General features: G+C 28.5%; 3 protein-coding genes across 4 annotated transcripts; 1 reads left to right on the top strand and 2 right to left on the bottom strand.

The window, feature by feature from the left end:
* Positions 1-2,759: 2,759 nt before the first annotated feature.
* On the bottom strand, positions 2,760-4,592 carry LOC127253784 (CEN-like protein 2). The gene is made up of 4 exons (XM_051278551.1): positions 4,301-4,592; positions 4,154-4,215; positions 3,346-3,386; positions 2,760-3,232 (listed from the first exon to the last, which is right to left on the bottom strand). Exons 1-4 carry the CDS (start codon positions 4,505-4,507, stop codon positions 3,009-3,011), a joined length of 534 nt encoding a protein of 177 aa, XP_051134508.1. The 5' UTR covers positions 4,508-4,592; the 3' UTR covers positions 2,760-3,008.
* Positions 4,593-13,324: 8,732 nt separating this feature from the next.
* Positions 13,325-16,532, top strand: LOC127253482 (uncharacterized). Its single transcript, XM_051278100.1, has 5 exons — positions 13,325-13,575; positions 13,685-13,944; positions 14,635-14,846; positions 15,145-15,406; positions 16,014-16,532. The coding sequence occupies exons 2-5, from the start codon at positions 13,687-13,689 to the stop codon at positions 16,362-16,364; spliced, it is 1,083 nt and encodes a 360-aa protein (XP_051134057.1). The 5' UTR covers positions 13,325-13,575; positions 13,685-13,686; the 3' UTR covers positions 16,365-16,532.
* Positions 16,533-17,203: 671 nt separating this feature from the next.
* LOC127253478 (transcription factor TGA2.2-like) lies at positions 17,204-25,766 on the bottom strand. Of its 2 annotated transcripts, none has more exons than XM_051278097.1 (12): positions 24,919-25,766; positions 24,737-24,831; positions 24,252-24,331; positions 23,772-23,984; positions 22,909-22,953; positions 22,731-22,790; positions 22,483-22,560; positions 22,339-22,387; positions 20,915-21,024; positions 19,834-20,055; positions 18,571-18,713; positions 17,204-17,468 (listed from the first exon to the last, which is right to left on the bottom strand). In XM_051278097.1, the coding sequence occupies exons 1-12, from the start codon at positions 25,011-25,013 to the stop codon at positions 17,378-17,380; spliced, it is 1,281 nt and encodes a 426-aa protein (XP_051134054.1). In that variant the 5' UTR covers positions 25,014-25,766; the 3' UTR covers positions 17,204-17,377. The 2 variants fall into 2 exon arrangements, with proteins under 2 accessions (XP_051134054.1, XP_051134053.1); XM_051278096.1 differs by having other exon boundaries at positions 20,915-21,186; positions 24,919-25,760.
* Between the last annotated feature and the right edge of the window lie 358 nt (positions 25,767-26,124).

Genomic DNA, 26,124 nt, shown 5'->3' with positions numbered 1-26,124 from the left:
TGAAAAGTATATAAATTAGTTAATAAGCTAAGAATTTTTTTTTAAAAAAAATTGACTGTGTAGATGTTGATGGTATATGTATAAATAAATAAAATAAAATGTATAAATTAAAGAGTGTATAAAATTAATTTGTTACTATAAATATATATATATATATTCTGTGAAAAAAAAAACATAAATTTAGTAGACAAGAAATATATATTTATATATATATAATTAGTTAAATCCGCTTTGGTATAGAAAGTAACAGATATTTAATAGGATGTCTTAATATAATATATAACTACCATTTATTTCAATAGCATGTTATATTTATTTATATATAGCATAATATATTTTGATTTCAATATAATAAGGCGATTATATAATATAATATAATAGAATATATTATAATTCACAAAGCAAATGTTAGTACAATATATTGTATAGACATTATATTATAGGTATGTTTATTTTGATAAGTTTGGTAAAATTTTGGTATTAAAATAATGTTTGATGGGATGTTTTGTTAGAAAAAATATATATATTTTTTTTTTCGAAAAATGCAGAGTCCAAATAGTAAAAATTGGGGTAAAGAAACATACCCTTGGGTAAAATTTGGGAAATTTATAATAAAATGTTAATTATTTCGAATTAATATGTTAATTTGATCAAATCAGTCATTTGAGTGTCGCTCAATTTACTTTGACAATTCTAATATTGAATATTACTACTCAAAATCGTAATAAAAGTTAGCGTTTTGACTTTTAATAAGATTAGAAATTACATAAAAACATGCACAAAATTATTTTTTAAAAAAAAGGAAAAAAAATAATTAAAAGAAAATGATCTCAACATTATGCATAGAACTCTCAATCACGAATGCGGTTCAAGAATAGGTTTTTGTTTGATTAGTGTTTTGGTTGAAAAGATTTTTTTTTTTTTTTTCGCGAAATATAAAAAATTATATAAATAATATAAAAAATAATATTTTTTTATTAAATATTAATTTTTTTAAAAACTAATAAAATATATTATATTATATATATTGAGAATTGTATAAAAAAAATAATCGAGCCAAAAAACCCTAGATATAAATATAATTTGTGTATATAGGAGGCACTAAACTACTTACAATAAATAATCGTCAACTAGTTTGCAGGGTATTAAGTTCTACCGGAAGTTTTCTCAATATACACTTTCAGGTAACAGTGACGGATTTTTACGTTATAAAATAAAAAAAAATCATCAATTATTATTAATTTATTATTATTATTATTATTATTATTATTATTAAAAAATAGATTTTCAAGAGATAATAATGAAATATTAGAAAAGCGAGGTGGTTATATATGAATAAATAGAAATAGAGATTGGTTTGGCTTTAAAAAACCCATACAAACAAACAAATAAGTTAATGGATCGGAGGAGGGATTGATTGATTGAATCAGACATACACAGCCTGCAAATTAATTAAATTATAAATAAATAAATAAATAATGGCAACGCATACATTACTAATTATATATATATATATATATTCATTTATTATTATTTTATTTTATTTTATTTTATTTCTTATCAGCTGCAACTGAAGAAGGCACCACCTTTTCCTTTTCTTTTTAGAAACCCTACTTTTTCTTATTGTCATATTCGTTTTCAAACATACCTTTGCTGTCGATCCTAGGATTTATAGAAATTATTAAACTTTATATATATATATATATATGTATATATATATTTCTTCTTTGAAAATAGGCCTGAGGCTTTGAATTTTGAACAATTTGAATCAATAGAATAATTTTTTTTATATAATATAAATATGAATTATATACTATAAATTTATATCCCGGATCTTACAAAAATAAAAATTAATTAGTAGGACCAACTCAATTTATTTATCGAGTGACTAGCGGGATTAAGCCTCAAACGGTCAAATTTTTCAACATTATATATATATATATATATTTTAAAAAAAAAATTGTTGTATTTTTATTCGTAAAATTGTGTATTCATCATTCATTCATGCATTCGTTTTTTTTATTTTATTATATTTTTTTGGTTGGCTTGAAAAAGATTTGTTTACAATATTAATGTATTTATTTTTATTTACTATTGGCCGTTGTTGATTTTTTATTTTCTAATTTTTTTCTTAGTGTTAATTTGTCACTGTATAAATTATTTCCATGATACAAAAATAATAATAATATTATTATTGGTTAATTTGATATATACTTCATATTGTGGATGTACAAGCTAAGGTTGTGTTTGGTTATAAAATGGAGTTATGGTTGGAAGTTAGGTTTTTATTTAATGAAATGTTGTTAATTTGGTTGTATGCTGGGTTATAATTAATGTATTATATATTTGGCTAAAAGTATTTAAAATGTGTTTTATAAATTATACTTTTCAATAAAATATATTCTATAGGATGTTATCCCGTAGAAAATAAAATTATATAAATAAATAAAATATATATATACATAATTGTAAATATGAAATTATATATATATATATGTATAGTATTATTTGTGTATCTAGGAGAGTAGTTGAAATAAGTGATTATAAGTGATAACCACTATAAAATATTGTAAAAAGTTAATTTAGTCTCGCAAGTGCGCGATGACTTGGTGGTGTAGGGGTTGGATTTGTGACCGTGAGGCTATGGGTTTAAACCCGATGCCTCAGGTCACCTGCCATACCGAATGTACTACTACTTTTATTAAAAAATTGTTGGATGTAAAATTTTGTAGAAAAAAAAAAACATTGAAAACAAAAAATCAAAATAAACAGAACTTAGGAAACAATTAATTTCAAGAAAGACATGATTCCATAGAGATATAATGTCCAATACACTTAATTAATTCATTCCATGACTACTTATAATTACTAATTAAACCACACCCATAATGATACTTCATCTTTTATTCTTACCACAACATACATAAAATTAGAAACCCTAATAATACATCAAAAACAACATAGTCCATTCTAGATCATGATCCAATACGATTAATCGATGTCGTCGATCAACGTCTTCTCGCAGCCGTTTCGCGCTGGCAATTGAAGTAAACCGCGGCGACGGGAAGGCCCAAATCGTGGTCCTCGGCGAACTTCTTCGTGCTAAATCGATCCCGAGAAGTCGGTGGGAGCATTGCTCCCTGGACCCTCTTCTTCTGCTTGAACAGCAGAAATGCATACCTGTGGATTCCTATGTTTGGCCTTGGCATCTCATAGCTCACAACTTCTCTTCCTGCCAATTCAAAAATAAAAATAAAAAAATAAAAAAACCCTAATTATAATTCAAATAATTTTTTTTGTTTTTGGTTAATTAATTGATAATGAATTAGATAAAGACGTAAGTACCAAAGGAGGAATCAGTGGTGCCTGGGATGTCTGTGACAATCCTGGTCAAATCGAAAGTCATGTTTTTGGTCAGTACACTGAACAAACAAATTAACGGGTGATGGTTTAATTATTATTACAATTTATAAATACATGTTTGATAATTACTTAATTAATTTTATTTATTTATTTATTTTGTGTGTGTGTGTGTGTGTGTGTAAATGGTAAAGTGTTCACTTCTTCTTCTGGCTCTCTTTTTCAATACACAACTTTATATGACATATATATATATATAGACTACAATCAACAACATAAATGTGTAACAACTAGTTCTTGGGGGATACAGAAATTAATTAAAAAATCCAATCTTGAAAGTTTATTGATTTGTTTCTTATCATAACCCTAGCTCTCAAAAACCTCACCAAATTAAATAATAATAACGATAGCTAAGAAAATTTATTAAGGGTGTGTTTGGTATGTATTGTTTTTAAGTGAAATAGTAATTGAATTTGGTATTTTATATATAAAATAGGTATAGTTTTATATTTTCGAAATTTGTTGAAATATATATATATATATATATAAACATGATATGACAGAGCTAAAAATGAACATAAAACTCTTAGCTTTAAAAGGGCTTTTTATTTTTTGTTCGATAAGTATATATGTCAGGTTCGAAAATGTATCTGCACATTCTATCTATAAATGCCCATGGCTACTTGTATCTATTTTGACCTCCTTTAGTTAATTAGGTCATAACTGTATATACATATACATACATATATATATATATAAGGGTTTTGTCTTCTTCAACTTAATTAACAATTACCAGTGCAAATGCTCCCTGAGATATGGATCACTTGGGCCAGGAACATCAGGGTCTGTCATGATCTGCGACAGCCAAATCACACTAACAAAATCACAACAAATTTAAAAAAATTATAGAGAGAGATTGAGAGAATGTGTTGTTCTTTACTAGGGTGAAAAATGATCTCATGTCACCACCATGAACATCAACCCTAGGTTTTGAGACAACAGTGGAGGGGAAGAACTCATGGCCATTGTAGACGAGCTTGTTGGAGCTGTAAACCACAGACATTTTAACACTTGGGATGAACACATCCACCACATCTCCAACCACTCTCCCAATCACCAGAGGATCTGATGATGACAATTTCGCCATATATTTTCAAGACTTAATTAATTAATTAAACCCCCCAAAATATTATAGAGAGAGAGAGAGAGAGGTAGAGAGAGAGGAGATCCAATGGGTTTTTTTTCTTTTCTTTTCTTTTCTTTTAATTTGTTGATGGGAATGGGATACCAAATGGTTGCAATTTATAGTGGGAAAAACCCATGATTATAGTATTTGTTAATAAAATGATTGTTGCATAAATTAGGGTTTTTGGTTAATGGGAAAAAGCCTTTTTGGGGGTATTATTATTAATTGTACATTGGGTAAAGTCATTATCTGTCATGGAAAAAACGAAAGCACAGAATGTGTGTGGACATTTTGAAAAAAAAAAAGCAAGAAATTATACTTGCAATAAAGTGTGATTGGACATCGAACTCATGCTCGAACAAACTATGGAATAACTTAAACACCTCAATCAACATCATACTCAGACCAATCAATTGATCCTTTATTTATTTATTAATCTATAGTATTTACAAAAGTGATCCACAACTTAGCTTAATTGATTGAGTAATTAACTATAGGTAAACTAATTAATTAGGGTTTGTTTCCTAGAGGTTATTTCATATTTTTGTGTCTTTTTTAAAAGTGAAATGATAGTTTGATGTAATTTTCGGGATGAAAATTGATCCGGGGGTACCGTATTTTGTTAAAAGAAAGTTGAAAGATTGTATTGTTAAAATATACTCCCTCAGTTTCATATCTATATAAATTCATTTGCTTTTTGCACGGAGTTTTAGAAATATTAGTATTATATTGGGATAAAGTAGAAATAAAGGTAAAAAGACTAAATTAACCATATTAGTATTGTATAATATAAAGGTAATGACATTTGTGTAATATATTGTAAATTGAAAGGATATTTGTAATGTTAGGTAGATAGTACAATTACTAAAAATGAAAATAGATACTTTGTTATCGGACGGACCAAAATAAAAAAATGGATAGATTATTAAGGGACGGATATAGTATATATTAGGTTCGGTCGAATGTTTACTCAGCACTTGAAGAGTAATAGCTTCGAATTTATCAAATTTGAATTTGATATGAAGTTCGATTTACACTTATTTTCATTCTTTGAAAAAAAAAAAAAAAAATTGAAATAAATTGTGTCATAGAATATCCTTTTACAAGACAAAGTATTGTCTCGATGTTAATATGATGATGAAATATTTTATCTATTTTTTTCATTCTTCCTCCTATTCATTTTTTTTATTTTAGTTTGTCCCATAACAAAATATTTTTTTTTTAATAATTGTACTATCTACCTAACATTACAAATACCCTTCCGATTTACAATATATTACACAAATGTCATTACTTTTATATCATACAATACGAATATGGTTAATTTAGTCTTTTTACCTTTATTTCTACTTTATCCCAATATAATACTAATATTTCTAAAACTCCGTACAAAAAACAAATGGATATATAGATATGAGACGGAAGAAGTATAAGTATTCTTGAATTATATACATGGTTTTTTTGGGAAAAAAAATAAATGATCATCTATATAAATGTATTGACCGACCGAACTAATATATATATAAGATAGACAATGTATAAATTACCGTACATAATAATACAATATACGACACATATTCTATCAGCACATGATAATACGCTATAAACACAATAGATATATACATGAAATACAATTATATAAATTGTACAATCACATCTCTCTCTCTCTCTCTCTCTCCATAAGTTAACTTTCCACCATGTAATTGGAGGATATTCCAGCTTTATATATAAATTAAAAAGAAAGAAAAGATGGTGCATGAGGTGGTAGCTATATATATATGTATATATATATATAGTGAACTAAAACAAAATTAAAGGGTTGTGAATGTGGGCTGAGCTTTGGCATTTAAGGTATAAAAAGTGATGAAATTCCAGGGGGTTTTAGGGAACATTTTCTCAAAGTGTCAAATGGGGAATTACTATATTGGGTTAGTGACCTACCTACCTACCTAGCTACACAATTTAATTAATTAATTAATTAAGAATAACAAATAGAAATTTTAAAAAATAAAAATAAAAAAGGAACTCCACATTGAGAATATATATATATATATATATAAAAAGCAGTTTATTAATTTATTTCCACAAAATAAAAATGAAAATACTTCCTCCGTCCGGATAGAAAGTATACATATTTCTATTTTAAGACGTCCAACTACAAAGTAATTATTTCATTAAATACCCCATTTTTTCCACAAATATCCCTACTTTACATCACATCATTACTTTTATACCAAAAAAGTAAGGGCAAAAATATCATTTTACTACTTTTACCTACCTACTATAATTAAAATATTATTATTTTTTAATCTCCGCACAAAAAATAATTGTATACTTTTAGCTTGGACGGAGGGACTACAAAATATGAGAAGAATATAAAGGGTTGCTGGTGGCATGTTTACATGCAGGGTTGATGACATTCTTGCCATAAATAGAAAAGACCCTCCTTTCATATACATATATATAATGCCATTTAATTAATTAATTCACTAATTTCTTGCAACTTTAATTTCTATATACACATAATTAATATGTTAATCTTTTTTTATTTACCTACAAATAAGTAAGAGTACTTTCTTTACCCTAATTTTTTCAAATTCTATTATTTTGACTCGTATTTTTTGAAAAAAAATATATTTTTTACAAAATATCCTATAAAATATTATTTTAATACCAAATCTAAACCAAATTTTTCCAAACTGAAACACATTCATATGGAGTGAGTATGTTATATATATATATATATATATGATTCTATTGTATTCAATCCTTCTTCCAGGTAGCTTATTGGATGTGAGGTCACTATAAATTCTTCTTCATTTTGTGGATGCTTTTAATTAATTAGTATATATGAAAAATTCTTTTATTGTTATTATTATTATTATTATTATTATTATTAGGTTGGCATATTGGAAGTGTTTTATTATTTTGATTTATTTTGAAAATATAAAATCTTGGTGTTTTTTTATTAAATTTTACCAAAACTTTTATTATTTATTAATTTTTTTCTTTGAAATATCAAATATTAAATATTTTATTTTTTATATTTAAAATATCATATTAATACATTTATATTATAAAAAAAACAAACAAAAAAAAAGATAGATACTTTCCATTGAGACAAATGGAATATTATTCAATTTGTACGTCATAATTTTTTATAAAAATATACTCCCTTCGTCCTAAAAGTATATTCTTATTATGTTGGACACGAAATTTAAATAATATTAATATTATATTGATAAGTGGTAAAAAGTAAGGATAAATTACTTTTTTTCCCCTGTGAGTATATTAATATAAAAAGTAGTGGCAATTGTGTAATAATAATAATAAAGTATGAATAGTTTTATGGTGATATGGTTATTTATGAAAACAAGACTATTATTTTGGGACGGATGAAATATTTCTTATTAAAATAGTGTTCAAACCAAAACTCAATTTGAAATGAAATCAAACAAATCCTTTATCTTGTCTTTTTGGTTTTTGAAGGTGCTCTTATTTTTATTATCTATTTATTTATTTATTTTGTGGATTTCTTAATTACTTTAGAAAATGCAACAAATACTTATGTGGTTAATGGAAATAGTGAGACCAATGCATATATATGCTCCACTAAAAGAAACAAGATAATAAAAACAACAAATAGAGAATCCAATTGAAATATCACATCATATATATATATATATATATATATATAACTTTTATATAGTTCCTTTGTCAAAATGTCTTAAGGTTATCCCATTCTTCCTAGTCACCTTCATTTTATTAACTTATAATAATAATAATAAATATTCATAATTTGCTTCTACTTTAGGTTGTCTTTTTTTTTTTTTTTTGTTATTTTAGTTCGAATAATAGTTTGAATATGACAATGTTTAAGAAATAAAATAGTGTATTTTATAGAAATTTGTGAAGATAAAATAGTAAAACGTTTGGACCTATATCATTGCAAACCAAATATACCCTAATTATGCATATTTGCATTTGTTGTTTTTATGTTTGAGAAATAGTAAAAATTTGAAATTAAGATAGTAAAACATATCTCTAATAGAAAAGGAATTAATACATAAAATGAAAATAGGTATGATTTTTTATTATTATTATTTTTTGGGAAAAAAATAGCATAAATCAGTATATCCAAAATAATAGTTGTATTTGGTTGTATTTTATATTAAAATAATAGTTGTGCATACTTTACATGGGAGAATATTATATGTTTATAAAAAAAAAATAAAAAAAAAGCTTACACTGAAAGAATAGCCCAAACATTTTCTTGAACTCTCCCACTTGATCGACAAGTTGAATAGCGAAGAGAATTGTGTCTAATACTTCACTTTTTTTTTTTTTTATCAAACTATACATGCATTTTTCCATTGTTAAAAATAAATAAATAAATAAGAAATGAAGGAAGAAGAAGACATTTTACAAATATTTGACAAATGAAAAAGAAGAATAATCGATGTGTGAAAGTATATAGACGAAACTCGCACATGACAAAAGCTCGAGACAAAGCCAAGTGTTGAAGTAAAATTAAGAAGAAAATAATTAAAATAAATGCGAAACGATTAACAATTACATATGTTTGTATTATTATTTATAACATGTGAACCTAGGATGTTGGAGAAGTGATTTATCGAACAAAACACATTCGAACATTTTAAAGGGTCAACTCCCGAAGCGTGGGCGGTTGACAGTTATAACTACGTTTCAACAACGAAAAACAATGCAGAACATAAAACAACAATAAGACAAGGTGTTTGTTGACCCGGTTCGATTATCAACCAATCTAAATCTAGGGATACCAATCCAGGAGGAATTCCACTAACCAGTGCTGATTAAGGACACAAACAACCACAACTCATTTAACTCTAATGCTAGTCATGGCTAACCCAGGAAAATACCTCCTAAGGTTCTCGTTGTTACAACCTCGTACTAACAACGACCACACAGCAGAGAATTCCAGAGCTTGATCATTCCCTCCGGTTGGAACTCCATTAATTCCGAACACCTTCGACCTCTCCGGCGAATTTTTCTGTCAAAAACTCATTCAAAACTAAAGGGAATCGATATGGATAGATGGATAAGAGCTTCACTCAATATTCTTCTTTCTAAAGTATGATCTCCAAATCACACATTACCAATCTTCAACCCTATCCGGTTGAGTAAATCACTCACGTTCCTGGAATAAAAGATTCCACACTAATTTTCCTTTGCACCGTAATGGAAGGAGTGAGTTTCCCTATTTTGATTTTTCCTCAAATATGTCTTTTTTCTTTTGAAAAGTCTTTGCTGCAGAAATTAAGACACCATTAGTTCATATGCCAAAATAACTTAGGGGAATTTCCATTCACATAGGAAACAATATTTAGTTTTCTTAAAAATATTTTTATTGAAATTGTATATAATTGTAAAATTATTACAAAGCAATTATCTATATATATATATATATATATAATATTTTTAGGGCATATGTGATGCATGACTTTGAAATTTGCTTCTTGTCAAAAAAGTGTACAAGATTCTCCCATTTCTTAAGAAATTAATTTGGAATCACTTGGATTTGAAATTTGGCTATATTATTATTAATTTATTTATTTATTTAAATACAAAGGTTTGAAGTGAAATAAATGAGTAAAGTAGCATTGATTCATGTTTGCACTCAATACTTAATTTAATCAAAATTATAGTGACTAATTAATTAATTAATTCATCCATCATTAGATTATATATATATGCCTTCAAATCTCCTTTATTTTATAAATCACTTGATCATCCAACTTATAATGCCATTTTTATAATATTACTTTTCATTAAATTTAAAGTATCCATTTTTAAGTATTTTAATAGAAAATATTGTTTTTAATTTTTAAAAAATAAAAGATCTCTTTAATCAAATTTTACTTAGAAATGAAAGTTCCAACATTATTATTATTATTATTATTATTATTATTATTATTATTATTATTATTATTATTATTATTATTATTATTATTATTATTATTATATCAATCAAATTAAAAACCAAATCATTCGAGCTGTCTAGTTTGAACAAATAAAATGTAACTTCAAGTAATTCCATCTATGAAATTAAGATATATTTTAGAAGAATTTAATTTGAAGTTATGAATTAGCACTGAGAATAATGAAAACTTGAATAGAACGATAGGTATTTTTCATAATTAATAATTAGGTATTAATTTAAATATAATATAAGATTTCTATTTATTATTTTAAATTTTAGAGGAGAAATTTTTATGATAGCTAAAAAAATAAATTTGAACCCCATCTTGGTAATGAATATGAAACATATATATTTCATCTCTCTAAATAAAAAATATCATTTTTATTAAAATTAATATTAAAAAAAAACATTGAATTGAGACAGAAAAAAATATAATTTAAATAGTATAAAATAAATTTCAAAATAATGAATACAATATTTCGATTAATATTATATAAAAATTAAAAATTTATATATATACATAAAATATATAATATACATTCCATTCACCATTAAAATAAATGATTATAATATAAGATATTATTTTTTATATTGTAAATATACTTTTTAAATAAAAAGACAAGGAAAAAAAAAAAAAAAGCTTAACACATTTGCTTAATTTTCTTTCAGAAGAGCTGTTGGTGCTGATCTGTCTCCTGCATGTTACATGCAGACTCCGACAGCTAAGATAATATTCATGAAAGATCCAGGGATCTGAACACCAGATGAATCTCGACCGCTTATCTTGTGGGGTCCGGATCATCCAACAATTAGATGAAATGTGGACTCTCAGCAATTACTCCAGGAGTAGAAAACAGTGTGTACACTTTTTCATATAATAAATAAATAAATTTTGCATCATATATGGATAGGATAGAAATGAAAGCTACGCGTGTTCTTTTCAAATTTAATTTAATTTTTTAATTTGAATATTAATTTGAATATAATTTTTTTTTTAAGAAATAATAATATCGATTACTGATGAAGTGTTTATAAAGAATTTTAGGGTGTGTTTGTTTGGGAGTTTGGATTTTGAGTTGAGATTTGAATAGTAAAAATTTTGAATTTGAATAGTTGTATGATGTGATATAAATAGGTGTTGATGTGATGTTTTGAATGTAAAATTGATTTTTAATATAATATAAAAAATAAAAAATAAGTGTTAATTTTGACATTTTTTTAAATGAATAGTAGGGATTTATCAAAATCCTACTAACGAGCACACCCTTAATGGCTTTCGGACCAAAAAACTTAAAACTAAAATATTCAATTAGAAAAAAAAAATTAAAATTAAAAAAATAATAATAAAAAAAAATAAAAAAAAGAGAGAATTTAATAATAAAGAAATATAAAATAAAAATAAAAAAGAGAGAGATTTGATCTAATTAGAAATTTTTTAAATAATTATTTTGAATTTTTACTACTATGTAATTCTCATATTCTTTGAAAAAATATTCTTTCATCCATTCATTATTTATTTATCCATATTTTAAATTTAAATTTAAAATATTAATATAGTTAAATAGAGTGTAATAAAAGATTTAAATGAAAATATTCCTAAATTTATTTATTTTTTTATAATATTATATCTAATATTATTTAAAATATTGAAAAAAAAATAAGTGAAAATAAGTTTGCTTGCCCAATCAAATTAAAATAAATGTTTCGTGAAAATTAAAATAGTATCAAGTCGACCCACTAATGTACTTTATTCAAATGAACCGTAAAGACATTGGGATTTTAAGGGTGTGTTTGTCTGGGATTGGATTGGATTTATACTATTCATCTAATTTTTTCTCTAAAAAATATCAAAGTAAACACCTATTTTTTATTTTTTATATTATACTAAAATTCAATTTTACATTCAAAATATCACATCAACACTTATTTATATCGCATTATACAACTATTCAAATTCAAAATTTTTACTATTCAAATCTCAATTCAAAATCCAAACCTCCAAACAAACACACCAAAAAGAAAAACATTTTTCTCTTCAAAAGAATGTGATTCACCATATTATATTAGATATTTTTATTTATTTATATAGGTTGTGTTGTTTGAAGGATTTTAATAATTTTTTATTATTCATAAACAATTTTTTTAAAAAAAATATAAATCAAATATCTATTTTTTATTTTTTATATTATACTCAAAATTTAGGATGTCAAAATTAAACTCGACTCAAAAAATTGAACCCGTTCGACATAAAATTTTGGTATTTCGAGTTTGTAAAAAACTAGATTGACCGGAATTGAAATGAAAAAAATCCGTGTTGTGTTCGAGTTGACCTAAAATTATTTTTGTAAGTAAATTTAATTTTTTAAAAGTTTTAGGGCCGGTTTCATGTTGAGTTTATTCGGATTTCGGGTAACCTGAAACTAAATCCTATCAACCTAAACACAACCCGGAAAAATTAATGTCATGTTAGGATCTAGAGTTTCGGGTCAAATTTCGGGTTCGAATTGACAGTTTTTTGTTACACTCATGATTCAATCCGACACAAACACAACCCGAGAAACACGAATTGAAAACTCTACTAAAAATTAATTTTACATTCAAACAATACATCGATACATATTTATATCACATCATATCACTATTTAAATTCAAATTTTTATTATTCAAATTCAAAATCAAAATCCAAAATCCAAACTCCCAATCAGAAAGTCCCTTATTTTTTTAATTACAAAACTTCAAAGCTCTCTCTAAAACATAACCAAATTTGAACAAGTAACGTTTATTACCTATTAGTCAAATAGAGCATAATAATTCCATAAGCACCCAAAAAGAATCTTCCATTTACAATCGGATCCTTCCCTTCCCTTCCCTCCTTCCCTAATCATTTCTCTCTCTGAATCTGCTCCAACTTTCTCCAATCTCAACTCTGATTGACTCTCACCGACTGTGGCGAAGCGAAGCACCTCCAATTATGTCGATTCACCGCGTGATTCTCGCTAATTAATTCCGAGATAGGATCTGGAGCAGCAGCAGCAGAGCTTCTTGCAAAACTAGGGTTTAAGGATCTGTAAGAACCCCCAATTAAACTACTCTCTAAAGTCTTCACTTCATTTCGTTCGAGTACCGATGCTTGATTCGATTAAGCTGATTGACTGAATGAATTTTGTTTGTGTTAGAAATGGTCTTTAAGAATCTAGTTGGGATGATTATGGGCTGTCTTGGATTTGGGGGCAAGCAGCAGCCCGAGAATGGGGAATCTAATTTGTGTCTTGATTCGGACAATGTTCGTGAGTTTGATCCGCCTAGGGTTCGGCTGAGCGACGGCAGATACTTGGCTTACATTGAGCGAGGAGTCCCCAAGAACAATTCCAATTTTCAAGTCATTGTCGTCCATGGCTTCGGCAGCTCCAAGGAGATGAATTTCATGGCTACCCAAGTAAATGGGTTTTCATTTATCCTTTTCACCATTAATTTAATCTTAAATTGGCTTTTTATTAGGATTAGGGATTTGGTTTTTTTGAGATATTGCTTGGCAATTGCTCGATTTGTTCATTCTCTGTTTCTTAATTTGGCTTAGTTTGATGCTCGAACTATTACAGGATTGCAATTTTGAAATGAGTAATATGGTAAGAAAGGATATGTTTGTCGGGTGCTTATTTCTGATTCGGAATGTTTGATGTTGAGTTAGACTTTAGACAGTTTGATTGATTCTCGACGAATGCATACACCGAAAATTGAAGTGAGTTTCTTAAGACCAAGAAGATTGTTTGTATTCTCAATGTCTCTTTGTCTTAACATGAAATCGTTAGGGATCGATTTTTGTCCGAATACTAATTTATTGCCGTTTTATATTTGGGGAACAATGCGCGGTCCTTTGGAATCAAATTTCTTCAAATAGTCAGCAAGAGCCTTTCTTTTATACATGAATGTGTTTCTCTGATCGTGTTGGTCGTAAATTTTTTTGACTTATATTGTTTATAATGTGTATGAAGAAGTTTAGATCGTTAAAGAAGCATTGTTGTTCGATTGTCTACATTTGAATTATTTTTTTATGTTTTTCGGATATATATATATATATATATATTGGAATTGATATTGAGATCGCTGATAGTATTTTAGCTGTTAGGAATTGTTGGAAGAGTTGAAGATATGCCTAATTATGTTCGATCGAGCCGGATACGGCAAAAGCGATCCGAACCCAAAGAGATCGCTTAAAAGCGAAGCCTCCGACATCGAGGAGCTTGCCGATAAATTGCAGTTGGGATCGAAATTTTATGTGCTCGGAGTGTCGATTGGATGTTACCCCGTGTGGAGTTGCCTTCAAAGACTACCGAATAGGTAAATATCGATTCGTAATTTCTTAGTACTTGGATTCAATTACTCCTTCCGTCCCACATTTTGTGTCCATTTTTCCGTTGATACAAGAATTTGGGTAAAGTATAACTAGTAAGTAATTAAAAAATGTATTAATAAAAATTAAAATAACTGAAATTAAAAATATTATAAATTATGAAATTTAAAATGTTATTAAAGTGTATAATCAAGGTGGAACAAATGAAAATAGAAATGGTGGACAAAAAAGGTGGGATAGGGGGAGTATTATTCTTGACCGCTCATCGTGTAATTTTGTTGTTAGGCTTGCCGGCGCGGCGCTTGTTGTCCCGTATATAAACTATATGTGGCCGACGCTTCCTAACGACCTAATAAAGGACGACTACCGAAAAGGGCTTTCCCGATGGTCGGTTTTCGTCGCGCGCTACACTCCGCGGTTGTTGCATTGGTGGCTTACTCAAAAAATCTTCCCATCGTCCTCTGTCCTCGATCGAAATCCTGTTTTCTTTTGCAAGAAGGACTTGGATGTGTTGAAGTATACGCCAGGCTTCCAAGTTCTGAACAAGGTAACCATTTTTTCGTCGATGCGAATGAATTGTGCTCCGTGTAGACAGAAACTTTTAGAGTTTTGGAAATTTCAAAAAATATTGATATTAGTAAAAAGTTAGCATTGAATATGTATAAAAAAAAATAAGGCAAAATTGCCCATAACTCAATTTGGTTTCGAAACTCAGTATAAAACCCCATTTATTTTAAAAATTGAATGACGCCCTTTGTAGTTTGAAAAACGTTGCAGAAAACCCCTATGTGGTCTGGAAATTCAGTGTAAATCTCCACATTATTTTAAAAATTGCATTACGCCTTCTTATACTTTAAAATTTGTTGCATGAAACCCCCGACATGCAAAAAATATAGATACAAAATCATCTTCTTATCACACAAGAGAGGTTTCATGACGGTGGGGTTTCATACAACCTTTTTTAAAGTATAAAATTGTGCTATATAATTTTTAAAGTATAGAAACATTTTAAGTTAAATTTTGAAACCACAGAGGATTTATAAGCAATTTTACCAAAAATTAATATCACATAAATACCTTCGAAACTTTCAAAAGTTGTTGGGTAAGCAGAACCTTGATTGTGCGTGAATTTCTCTTTTTTGTGTTTACCTTAGAACAAGATACGGGATCCAATTGTGTTCGACTCCCATCGCCGCGACTTCATAGTGGCGTATGGTAAATGGGACTTCAACCCGATGGATTTGGGCGACCCGTACCCGGAAAATGAAAACGGGGGCACGGTGCATATTTGGCAGGGCCGGGAGGACAAGGTCGTCCCGGTTCAGCTTCAAAGATTTGTGTCGGAAAAGTTGCCGTGGATACGGTACCATGAAGTACCCGACGGCGGGCATTTTCTTGTCTACGACGCCGATGTGTGTGAAGCTATCCTGAGGTCCCTTTTGCTCGGGGATGATCCTCCGATGTATCGACCTGGGTCGCCGCCGTCGTCATCGTCGTCGACATAGCTTTATTTTCTTTTTAATTTCATTTGTATTAATACTCATCAAAAGAATTTGATGATTGAGATGTGAATATGTTGTGTGCATAACTTGGTGAATGAAATGAACTCACTATTAATTTGTTTCAAACAAGGCTGGATTTGTCAATGTTGTTACTACACAATTTTTTTATTTCCTAAACATCTTTGCACATATAATACATATAATTTTTTTCAATTTCTCTACTCCACGTAATATTCACATCAACATTCAAATTATTTTTTTTAATATCAGTATCACCATTTTTATTTATTACCTTTACAATCATTTTTATAAAATTCAACATAATTATTTATTTTTATATATTTTTATTATCTAATAATATATAATAATATTTATTATGTAATATTATATTTTATTTTTAAAATAATTTATATAAACTATAATAAAATTATATACATTTTTATATTATAAAATTTTGTAATTACTCAAATTTATAAAATTAGTTGCATTTAAAAATTTGAATGATTGAAATAAATTCAAATTAATATATTGCCGAAATAAATTTTTTTTGTTTCCAATAGTTTTGTTAAAGTACTAATTAAAAATAAATTGAATATAAATGCAATTCGAATTTTCGAATATCATAAAGAGATTTTACGCTATTTTATCTTTTTTTTTTTACAAGAATATCAAACTATCTTTTTTTTTTACTACACTAAAAAATATATATTTTAAAAATTAAATTATTATTTATTCATATTAAATCAAATAATAATTTTTTTTAAATAACGTCGAAATCTACCACGGTCATGCTTTAAATATATACTGAATAAACTTTCGAACATAATAATACGTAAATAAGCTAGCAAGAAACATAAAGCAATCGTATATTTAATAAAATAATTTTTACAAAACCCCATCGTATAATACATACATACATACATATATATATATATATGTAATTCTAGAAAAGGGTAGGCAAAAAGTATGTGAGAAAAAGCCTAAAAGTAGGAAAATAAAATAAACCTAAGTTATGATCAAAAGTTAGAGAAGTGAGATGAAGATTGTTGCAGCATCTGCAACTCCGTACTTGTGTTGTGGCAACAATTCTCATCCCCAATCATCATCCTGAAAACAAAATAAAAAATATATATATATATATTAATTATAAGTATTTAATGTTATAATATTTTAAATGAAAAATAACTTTTTATATAATATTTTATTTAAAAAATTAAATATAAATTTTGCATTTCAATATTAGCAACCCAATTAGCATACATAATCAAAACATACAGAGCATGTTCTATATGGCACAATATGATTGTGTTTACTTTGTAAGATATGATTATAATACATGTATTATTTTAATAAATTATATTCTCTCCGTCCCAAAGATAAAGTTTTATTGTCCTGGTCACAAAATTTAAGGAATATTGATATTATATTGGTAATCGGTAAAAAGTAAGAATAATTGATTTTTTTTGCTCTTGTGAGTATATTAGTTTTAAAAAGTGACAATTGTATAATAATAATGAAAAAATATAAATAGTTTTACAGGGTTATTTATGAAAATATAATAAACAAGACTATTGTATTGGAAAAGATGGAGTATAATTATACGATAAAATAATTCAATTTTTTTAATAATAAATTGTTATATGAGATTATTAATTTTGTCTAAAATACCATCAATTAAATAGTAAAATTAATGATAAATTAGCAATAAATGACAGATAAAATAGTTTTACATTAATTATACTTTAGTATTATTCAATAACACATATAAGAGAAAGATTAATAATACTTAATTATAGTATTATTATACTAGACTTAACTTAATTCGATTGTAGTAATGCATAGTAAATACATAATTAGATTGAATTGAAGAAAATAGTATTATTCACCATAATCATAAAATAAAAAATAAAATAAAAAAAGACCCTTCAATAATATGAAATTTTATATCTATGTTATGTTCTAAATATGTTTATTATGCCGACTTTTCACCTATATCTTTTTTATTATTTAAAAAATAATAATAATTTTATTACCGTTAAATAACGCAAACAATATCAATTAACTATATGTCTTAATAAATTTCTCAAAATATTCCTACGTTAAATTTTACCACAAATGGCGACAAAAACATTAAAAGAACACAATCATAATATTTAATAAAATTAATATGCGCAAACAAAATTGAAAACACAAGTAAATAGAGTCTTACTCTCTCGGCCGGGAAGCCCAAAGGGAACTTAGTGCGCGCAATCGACCATAGTATTCTCCGATGACCAAGAAGCAGCGCGCCGCTTGTCTCACCGTCAGAATCCGGAGCAGCTGATGCAGCGTTTGCTGTCTTAAGTTGTCCGCCTGTAAAAATACATTATTTTTTCTGTAAAAAAAAACAATGTTTTGATATTACCCGGGATAAAATTTCCGGGAGAGGAAAAGAGCATTTTCAGACAGTAGGATAGGGTTCTCCCTTGAACCATAATTGGACATACATGTCCATGTCATTCCTGAATGAAAAAACTATGTAAAGACAGTGCAAAAAGTTATTCCTTGATGAGTAAGTATGATAATAAGCATCCCTTTCGGTATAAAGTTATCCCACATCGAAGAATATTCCAAAATATAAATCACTATCATATCTGTAAAAAAGAATAAACTTTTGATGCAGCCAAAAGAATAGTAACCATGTAGTAACACGATGTTGCCTGAAATCGACTATGAGTTGAAGTCCTAAAATCATTAAAAAATTCATATATACAAATATATATATATATACTCCCTTCTTATGATATTAATAAAAATATACTCACTCTATCCCTAAAAAAAAAAAAAATCATATTGATCCGTATCAAAATAAAGTATGATTTTTTAAAAGATACACTCAATTTGTAATACATGACACAAATACCATTGTCTATACTTAATAAACACTACTAATAGGGGTATAAATGTCATGTTATCTTTATTTGTATTATATATATAATCCTGATATTAAAAAGTCTATGTGCAAAAGATAAATTCACATATTTTTAAGAGACTGAGGGAGTATTATAACTTTGAAAGAAAGTACAAAAATACCCTTGTGACGGGACTTAAAAATTCCTTAACTAATATGCAAACAATAAATATATCTATACAGGAAAATTGTGCTCGAAACATCAGCATAAAAGAAGGGAATGGATGGTAACATCGAAAAAGACACTAAAGATACGCATCCATACCTTGTTCCTCGACTTTTCATTTTAAAATGTATTGTTTCTCGGCCATTCGATTTCTTATCATCACAACCTAAAGTGTGAGTTAAACAGTTTCCAAGTAGCTAAAAAAAACACACACACAACTGTAAAGGGAGAGACAGACACTAAAGCGGGTCGTAGCTATAATGGATGAGTGTAGATAAAATCTTTACTTTTTCGATAAGGTTGAGCAATGATAAAAGAATTTAGAAATTTTGTGCGAAGAAACAAGAAGCACTTACCTGTTGGACAAAACCTTCGAGGTCAGAAAGTTTGGCTAATGCTGTAGCCATGTGATGCATGCTGTCGCTGACCGAACCATTGGCGATTGAATCTATTAAAGATCGCTGTAGTTGTTCGAGCCCCTGAGATAGTGCCTCCTCCGCCTGCTGCGACGACTGCTGGAGACTGTAAACGCTCATTATTTGCTGCTCGGTTAAGGGGTCTAGCTGGGTAATCAGCATCTGTTCGAAAGGAACCAGAAAGAGTGAGCACACTTAGTACTTTTATTGCTACCCAATTCCACAAGAATATTACCTAAGAAATATAATATATAATATATAATATACGATGTATAAATATAACGGTAAAAATCAACAAAAAAGGCACAAAATATCATTCTTTATATTACCCAGAATAAAAATACTTACAAGTATAAATACTGAACAAACACGACACAAATATTTCGACCAACATCAACCACTCTCGAGCTCCACTTGATTTGACAAAAGGGTCGACTCGACTAATCGATTATCAAACAATTCAATGAATGTATTGTCGAGAGGTTACTTTCAGACATTTGTTTTTACTATTCATTTGCATTAACTTTTTTTTTTTTTCTCTTCAAAAAATCTCATATATATATATATATATTTAATATATTGCATTCAAAACATTATATCAAACACCTATTTATATCACATCAAACAAGTATATTAAATTTAAATTTCACTATTAACAAAACACCAAACAAAACCAAGCAACGCTATTACCTTTCCACATTATTTCACCATCTGAAGTATAATTCAGAATTACTGTAAGAATAGATTTGACTTAATTCTTAACTGACTATTGTATTCATACCGAATAGATAAATACTAAAATACAATGTTCTTATCTTTATCGTAGATTTACATATGTATTGTATTTATATATTGTTGCATCCATGCTTGTAAACTAAAAGTTAAAATATAGCCTAGTACTACCACAATCGAAATTTTACAAAAAGAAGCTTGAAAGCATGCCAATAGAAAAAGAAACAGCAAATTAGTAATGCATGTGACAAAATCAAGACAACAAGAAACTGCAAATAATCGAGCAAACCTTGATAAGGTCAGAAGGACGAAAGCCACCTATCCACAAGAAGCATCGCTCGGCAGGCGAAGTCCACATGCCGGTGATGAGATGGAAGACATCAGATTTCGCAGCAACTCCTTTAAGGCGAAAAATTTCGTCATAATGAGCAATATAACCATCGACTATTAGTCTTAAATCACTGTCGGTTAAATGAGCTTGCAGTGCAGTTCGAAGCTCAGCCATATGCCTATGGTCATCATCTAACCATCTTGCATATTCAACGTCGAATATTGCACCACCTATATTACAAAAAATAATTATAATTAATTTTATATATTAGCTAAATATTATAGAGAAAAATACATTTATTTTCATTCACTAAAGTATAAAAGACAAGACATGGGCGTCAACCACTACTTTCTTCTTTTGCTTTAGATGATTTTCATATATTTATTCATGTCCTAAAAAAAATATTTCTTCTGCTGAACCACAAAGTATTAGTGCCAAAATTCAAAATTTTGTGGACACTTTCGGGCTGAAAAAAGTTCCCACTTTGCTGCACATTGAAAACAAGCCAAATAATTAAAAATATGTCGATAAACTACAAACTATTCCTTATTTTAAAACTATACTAAAATATTTCAAAACCCATATTGAAAAGGACACCCAAAAATGTCCAATGATTTTTAAAATAGGGCACTTTATATACATAGGTAATTTCACAAGATAAAAATATAATGGCTTTGGTTACACAACTCATTTTTTCACTGACACAATTCCCAATATATAATATGTATTTTTTTTACACAAAGTTAATATTCAAGAGAAAATATTTTTTTTTTCATATTACCGACACTATTACCCATACTTCCAATAAAAAAAATACTTCAAATTAAAAACACTGAACAGATAAACTTAATAGTTGGTTTTTTCTCTTTCTTTGTGCGAGCTTATGTTTTGATTTTTGGATGAAATTAATTGGTAGAGGTTATATATATTTTTTTTGTTTTGATTTCAAATGAAATCACCACTATTCACCATGCACGCCAATAAAATACAGTATTTTTTTAACAGTAAATTACGCATGAAAATTCAACTCAATAAAATTATTAAATAATAATAATAATTGGGAAACATGGTCAAACTGATTTTTTTTCTCTGAAAAAAAAATTAGTGGTAAAAATTTTCCAAGTAGTAACTTCTAGAGGCAGATATCCTTCTGGTCAAATAGGAAATGGTCAGGTTTGAGATCTTATGCTTGCAAATTTTAGTAATGTAAATATCTTGAAGGCATGTCTGTAAAGTCAATGGTTTGACATTAAGAGGTAGGTCTTTGCTTAGATTTACTGAAATACAATAAAAAAAAGTCCATTTAATTAATGACATAAATAAATAAAGGCAAAGGCAGATTAAAAAGAACTATCACACAGGAGTGATGAGGTTAATCTTACCAGAGCTGAGATTTCCACTTGCAACCAAACTTCCTCCCAAGAAAAGTCCCTGTTGACAACAAATTTTTAATTATTCCATTTTAGGGGCATTTGTAACTTTTATTAAATTCATTTTATATATACAGAAATTAAATTTTTTCTTACTTGAGATCTTGCTTTCTGAAGGTCTTGTTCCAGCTGAGAGAGCCTGATTCTGCTTGATTCCAGCTGCTGCACATAAGCCTGCAATAAATTGTTTTATATATATATATATATATATATATATAAAATATTTAAAGGGATATACATTGCAAGATTGAGTTGAATTCAACAAGTTGGATAGTTGTTGGCATAAATGATAATTATAGAAATATTAATTTAAAATTTTAAAAATGGAAACTTGGACATTTGACCTTTTTTCTTAGCCTGCTCTTCCTTGCTGCTTCTCTATTTTGAGCAAGACGCCTCTGTGTCTATAAGATTAAAAGACTTTCTTTAGAAAATTAAAAAATAAAATAAAATCATGAAAGCTGTGCAAGCATTTGAATAATGTGTGTTTTTTTTATTATTCATTTATTTATTTTTGTTTACCTTGGCATCAAGCACCTTGTCTGAATGGGAACCAGGCCCCCTTCTCTGCATTATTCAATATTTATATGATAAGAAAATATAATTTGTTGAGACTTAATCTGTTCTATATAGTCAACAAATGCAGCGGAATAAACAAAGGAATCTGCAGCTCATTGATCAAAAACCAACAACCTAAATTCATAAAACAAATCTGTAGGAGGTTAGAGTTAGATAACGTGTCACCAATGGCGGAATTCTAACATCAGATACTGTGCTGTAAAAGTAAAAATAGATTTAGCAAAGGCTGTAGACTTTTAAGATGTCTTTTCCAGTGCTGATGCTGATATGAGCACTGTTTCTTGAGAATAGAAATGGACGATGTGTTGAATGTGCAATAAATCTTTTCCATCGTCACTTTCCCCACTGTATATATATAATTAATTTTTTTCAAAATTAGGTTTTACTGTTTCCCATAAAGAGAATTTAATAAGGAAGAAGATTAAGAACTGCAGTTCTTGGGATTGGAAAGAAGAAAATAAGAACAAAAAGGAGTGATTATGAACTATGAGTTAAACTCCAGTTTGGTGATATTTTTAAATTTTTAAAAATAATAACTGTTGATAAAGGAAATATCATTCCTACTATAAAGATTCTGCCTTTTTAGTGATTACATGTCAGAATAAAACCCCAGAGAATCCTCAGTCAATCAGCAATGGAAGCATGCCCTTTGATACGTATCTGGTTGCAGTTCTTGGGATTAGGGGGAGAGAGAGAGAGAGATGGGTTTTAGAGCGAGAAACAAAAATGAAATAATTTAAAAAGATTCAACCTTTTTAATCTTTCCCCAAAATCAGAAACTAAAAATGCATAAGAAAAAGACAAACCTTTTCCGGGGTTTGTTTGGTAGATGAAATCTGCTGTGAGCCACCAGTCTTGGCGGTGTCGAGTCCACCGGCGGCATCCATGGCCGGCGGCTGAAGGCGGCGGCGGCGGTTGTCCGGAGAAGGGTCTGTGCTTATTGAAGAAATTGTGGCGTTGTTCACAGCTGATCCTGAAAGAGTATCATCATCACCACTCTCTCCTGATTTTGAGCTCCTCTATTGATTTACATAAAAAACAAAACACAAAAAAGAAACACAACCCACCAAAAGTCAACAAGGCTTTCATCACCATTTCATCCCAAAAACATTATTTAAACAAAAAATTCAACAATTCCCAAGAATACAAGAGTAGAAAAGGAAGCATATGTCTAAAACACTATGAAGAAGGTTTGAGCAAAAACAAAAAATGCAAAGTGCGTGTAGTGTGTGGAGTTATAATTTATGAATAAAATTTATAAAAGGGATGAAGCAAAAGAAGAATACTCTTGTGGGGAATCTGATAGGCCAAGAAGGGAACATTTCCAGCGTTGCTGCAGTTTGCTTGAGTGATGTGGTGAATAAAGCTGCAAGAAAATCAAAGAACCAGAAGAATCTTTAAGCATAAAATTGGAAGAAATACATATATATATGTATGTACGCATGTATGTACAGAAGATTTGTAAGGGATGGGAGATGAGGAGGCAAACTGATATTCCCTTTTCTATGTAAGTTTTGCTTTTTTTGTTTTTATTTCTTATTGGCAGTGGCAGTTATGGAGTCAGTAAACAAAGGTTCTGGTTTTTGCCTTATTTGAATCCCCACGCCATTCAAATCCTTTGTCCAAGAATGATTTTTGTGCCGTAAATGGCAAGGGGACCTCACCTCACTCACCCCACCCTCTACTGTAGACATTTTCAAAACCTCAAACCTCAAACCCCAATGCCCCATTTCAGTAATCAAATTGGGGATTTCAGATTTCATACACTTACTTTGATTTGCCTCGTGATCTTTATGAATCCTCCTAACTCCATTCTGCAGCACAATTGCTTCCTCCAGCCCTCCAAACCCTGACCCCTCCTGATTTCTTCAAATTTCATATAAAAAACAAAACAATTTTTACTAAATAAAACTTGAAATTGGAAAGGCAAAGAAGATGATCAATTAGGCTTACATGAAGCTTGTGTTGGCAAAGTGATGCAGCATATGGTGTTGTTCTTGTCCTATGTTGTCTGATAAATTAGGCTCTCCAATCGAATGTCTTGCCATGCAAATAATCTTCTTCCCTGTTTCAGAACATCCTCACCCCTTTTTCAGACAAGAAATTTAATTTGCAGCAAGAAAGAAACAAAAGAACAAGAAAAAAGAAAGAGTCCACTTCCTCTCTGGGGCAAAACATCGAACAGGTTATGTGCAAAAAAATGGTGTTATATAAAAAAAACGAAAAATAAATATAAATCAGCAGTAGCCATCATCGCACAAGAGGATTGATTCATTCGTGGTCAGTCGTTTTCTCATACAAAGGAATATTTAAATAAATAAGTGTAACAAACAATTTGCAGAGAGAAAAAAAGTAAGGTCTGATGTGAGAGGTCCCCATCGCTATCCCTATCCCCAATCCCATCACAGAGAGCTTTTAATTAATTTCAGCATCCTTCTCAATGAAGAAAACTTCTGTTTTGGATTTACAGCATTTAATTGACGCTGTCTTGAGGAGTAATTGTTCGAATCAGAATTGGAAGTCCAGTAATGGCGCCTACTACCTGTCTGTCTGTCCTCATAGCTCTCAGTCGAGCAAGCAGAGCCCTTTCGGTTAAAAAAAATTAAAAACTGAAATTAAGAGAGCACGATCGAATGCGGAGGCTGGTGTGGAAACGACAAGTGAGCCAATTAGCCATGCAATGCAATAAAGAATGAAAATTAAAGAACGAAAGGATGAATTTGCGTGGGGTCTGGGGAAGGGAAGGGAAGGGAAGCCATTGTTGGATCCTACTATTACTATAGTCTCTGCTCCAACAACTCTCAGTTGCTTACAGTTACAGCACCGCCTGTGCTTTCTCATTGGCTCTTTCCTTTTCTGCTGTTTGTTTTGCCTTCAGTTTGAATATATATATATATATATATTATAATTAATATTTTATTAATTAACAAAAATATACAAGAATATTATAGTATTTTAATTATAATTACCTTTATTGTAATTAAAAATTAATATATTTTCACTATCTCATAAGAAGATACAATTTTTACATTATACAATTTAATTAATAATTGCATTATATATCTAATATAATTAATACATTTAAAACTTCTAATATATTATACAATTTAATAGGAGTATTTTTATTTTATTTTATTTTTTTATTATAAACTAATATAA

The sequence above is a fragment of the Andrographis paniculata genome, unplaced genomic scaffold (genome assembly GCF_009805555.1).
Source record: "Andrographis paniculata isolate CXL003 unplaced genomic scaffold, ASM980555v1 Contig51END, whole genome shotgun sequence".
NCBI classification, from domain to species: Eukaryota; Viridiplantae; Streptophyta; class Magnoliopsida; order Lamiales; family Acanthaceae; genus Andrographis; species Andrographis paniculata.
The sequence above is the reverse complement of the archived record's forward strand: the minus strand, read 5'-3'. Positions and strand labels throughout refer to the sequence as shown.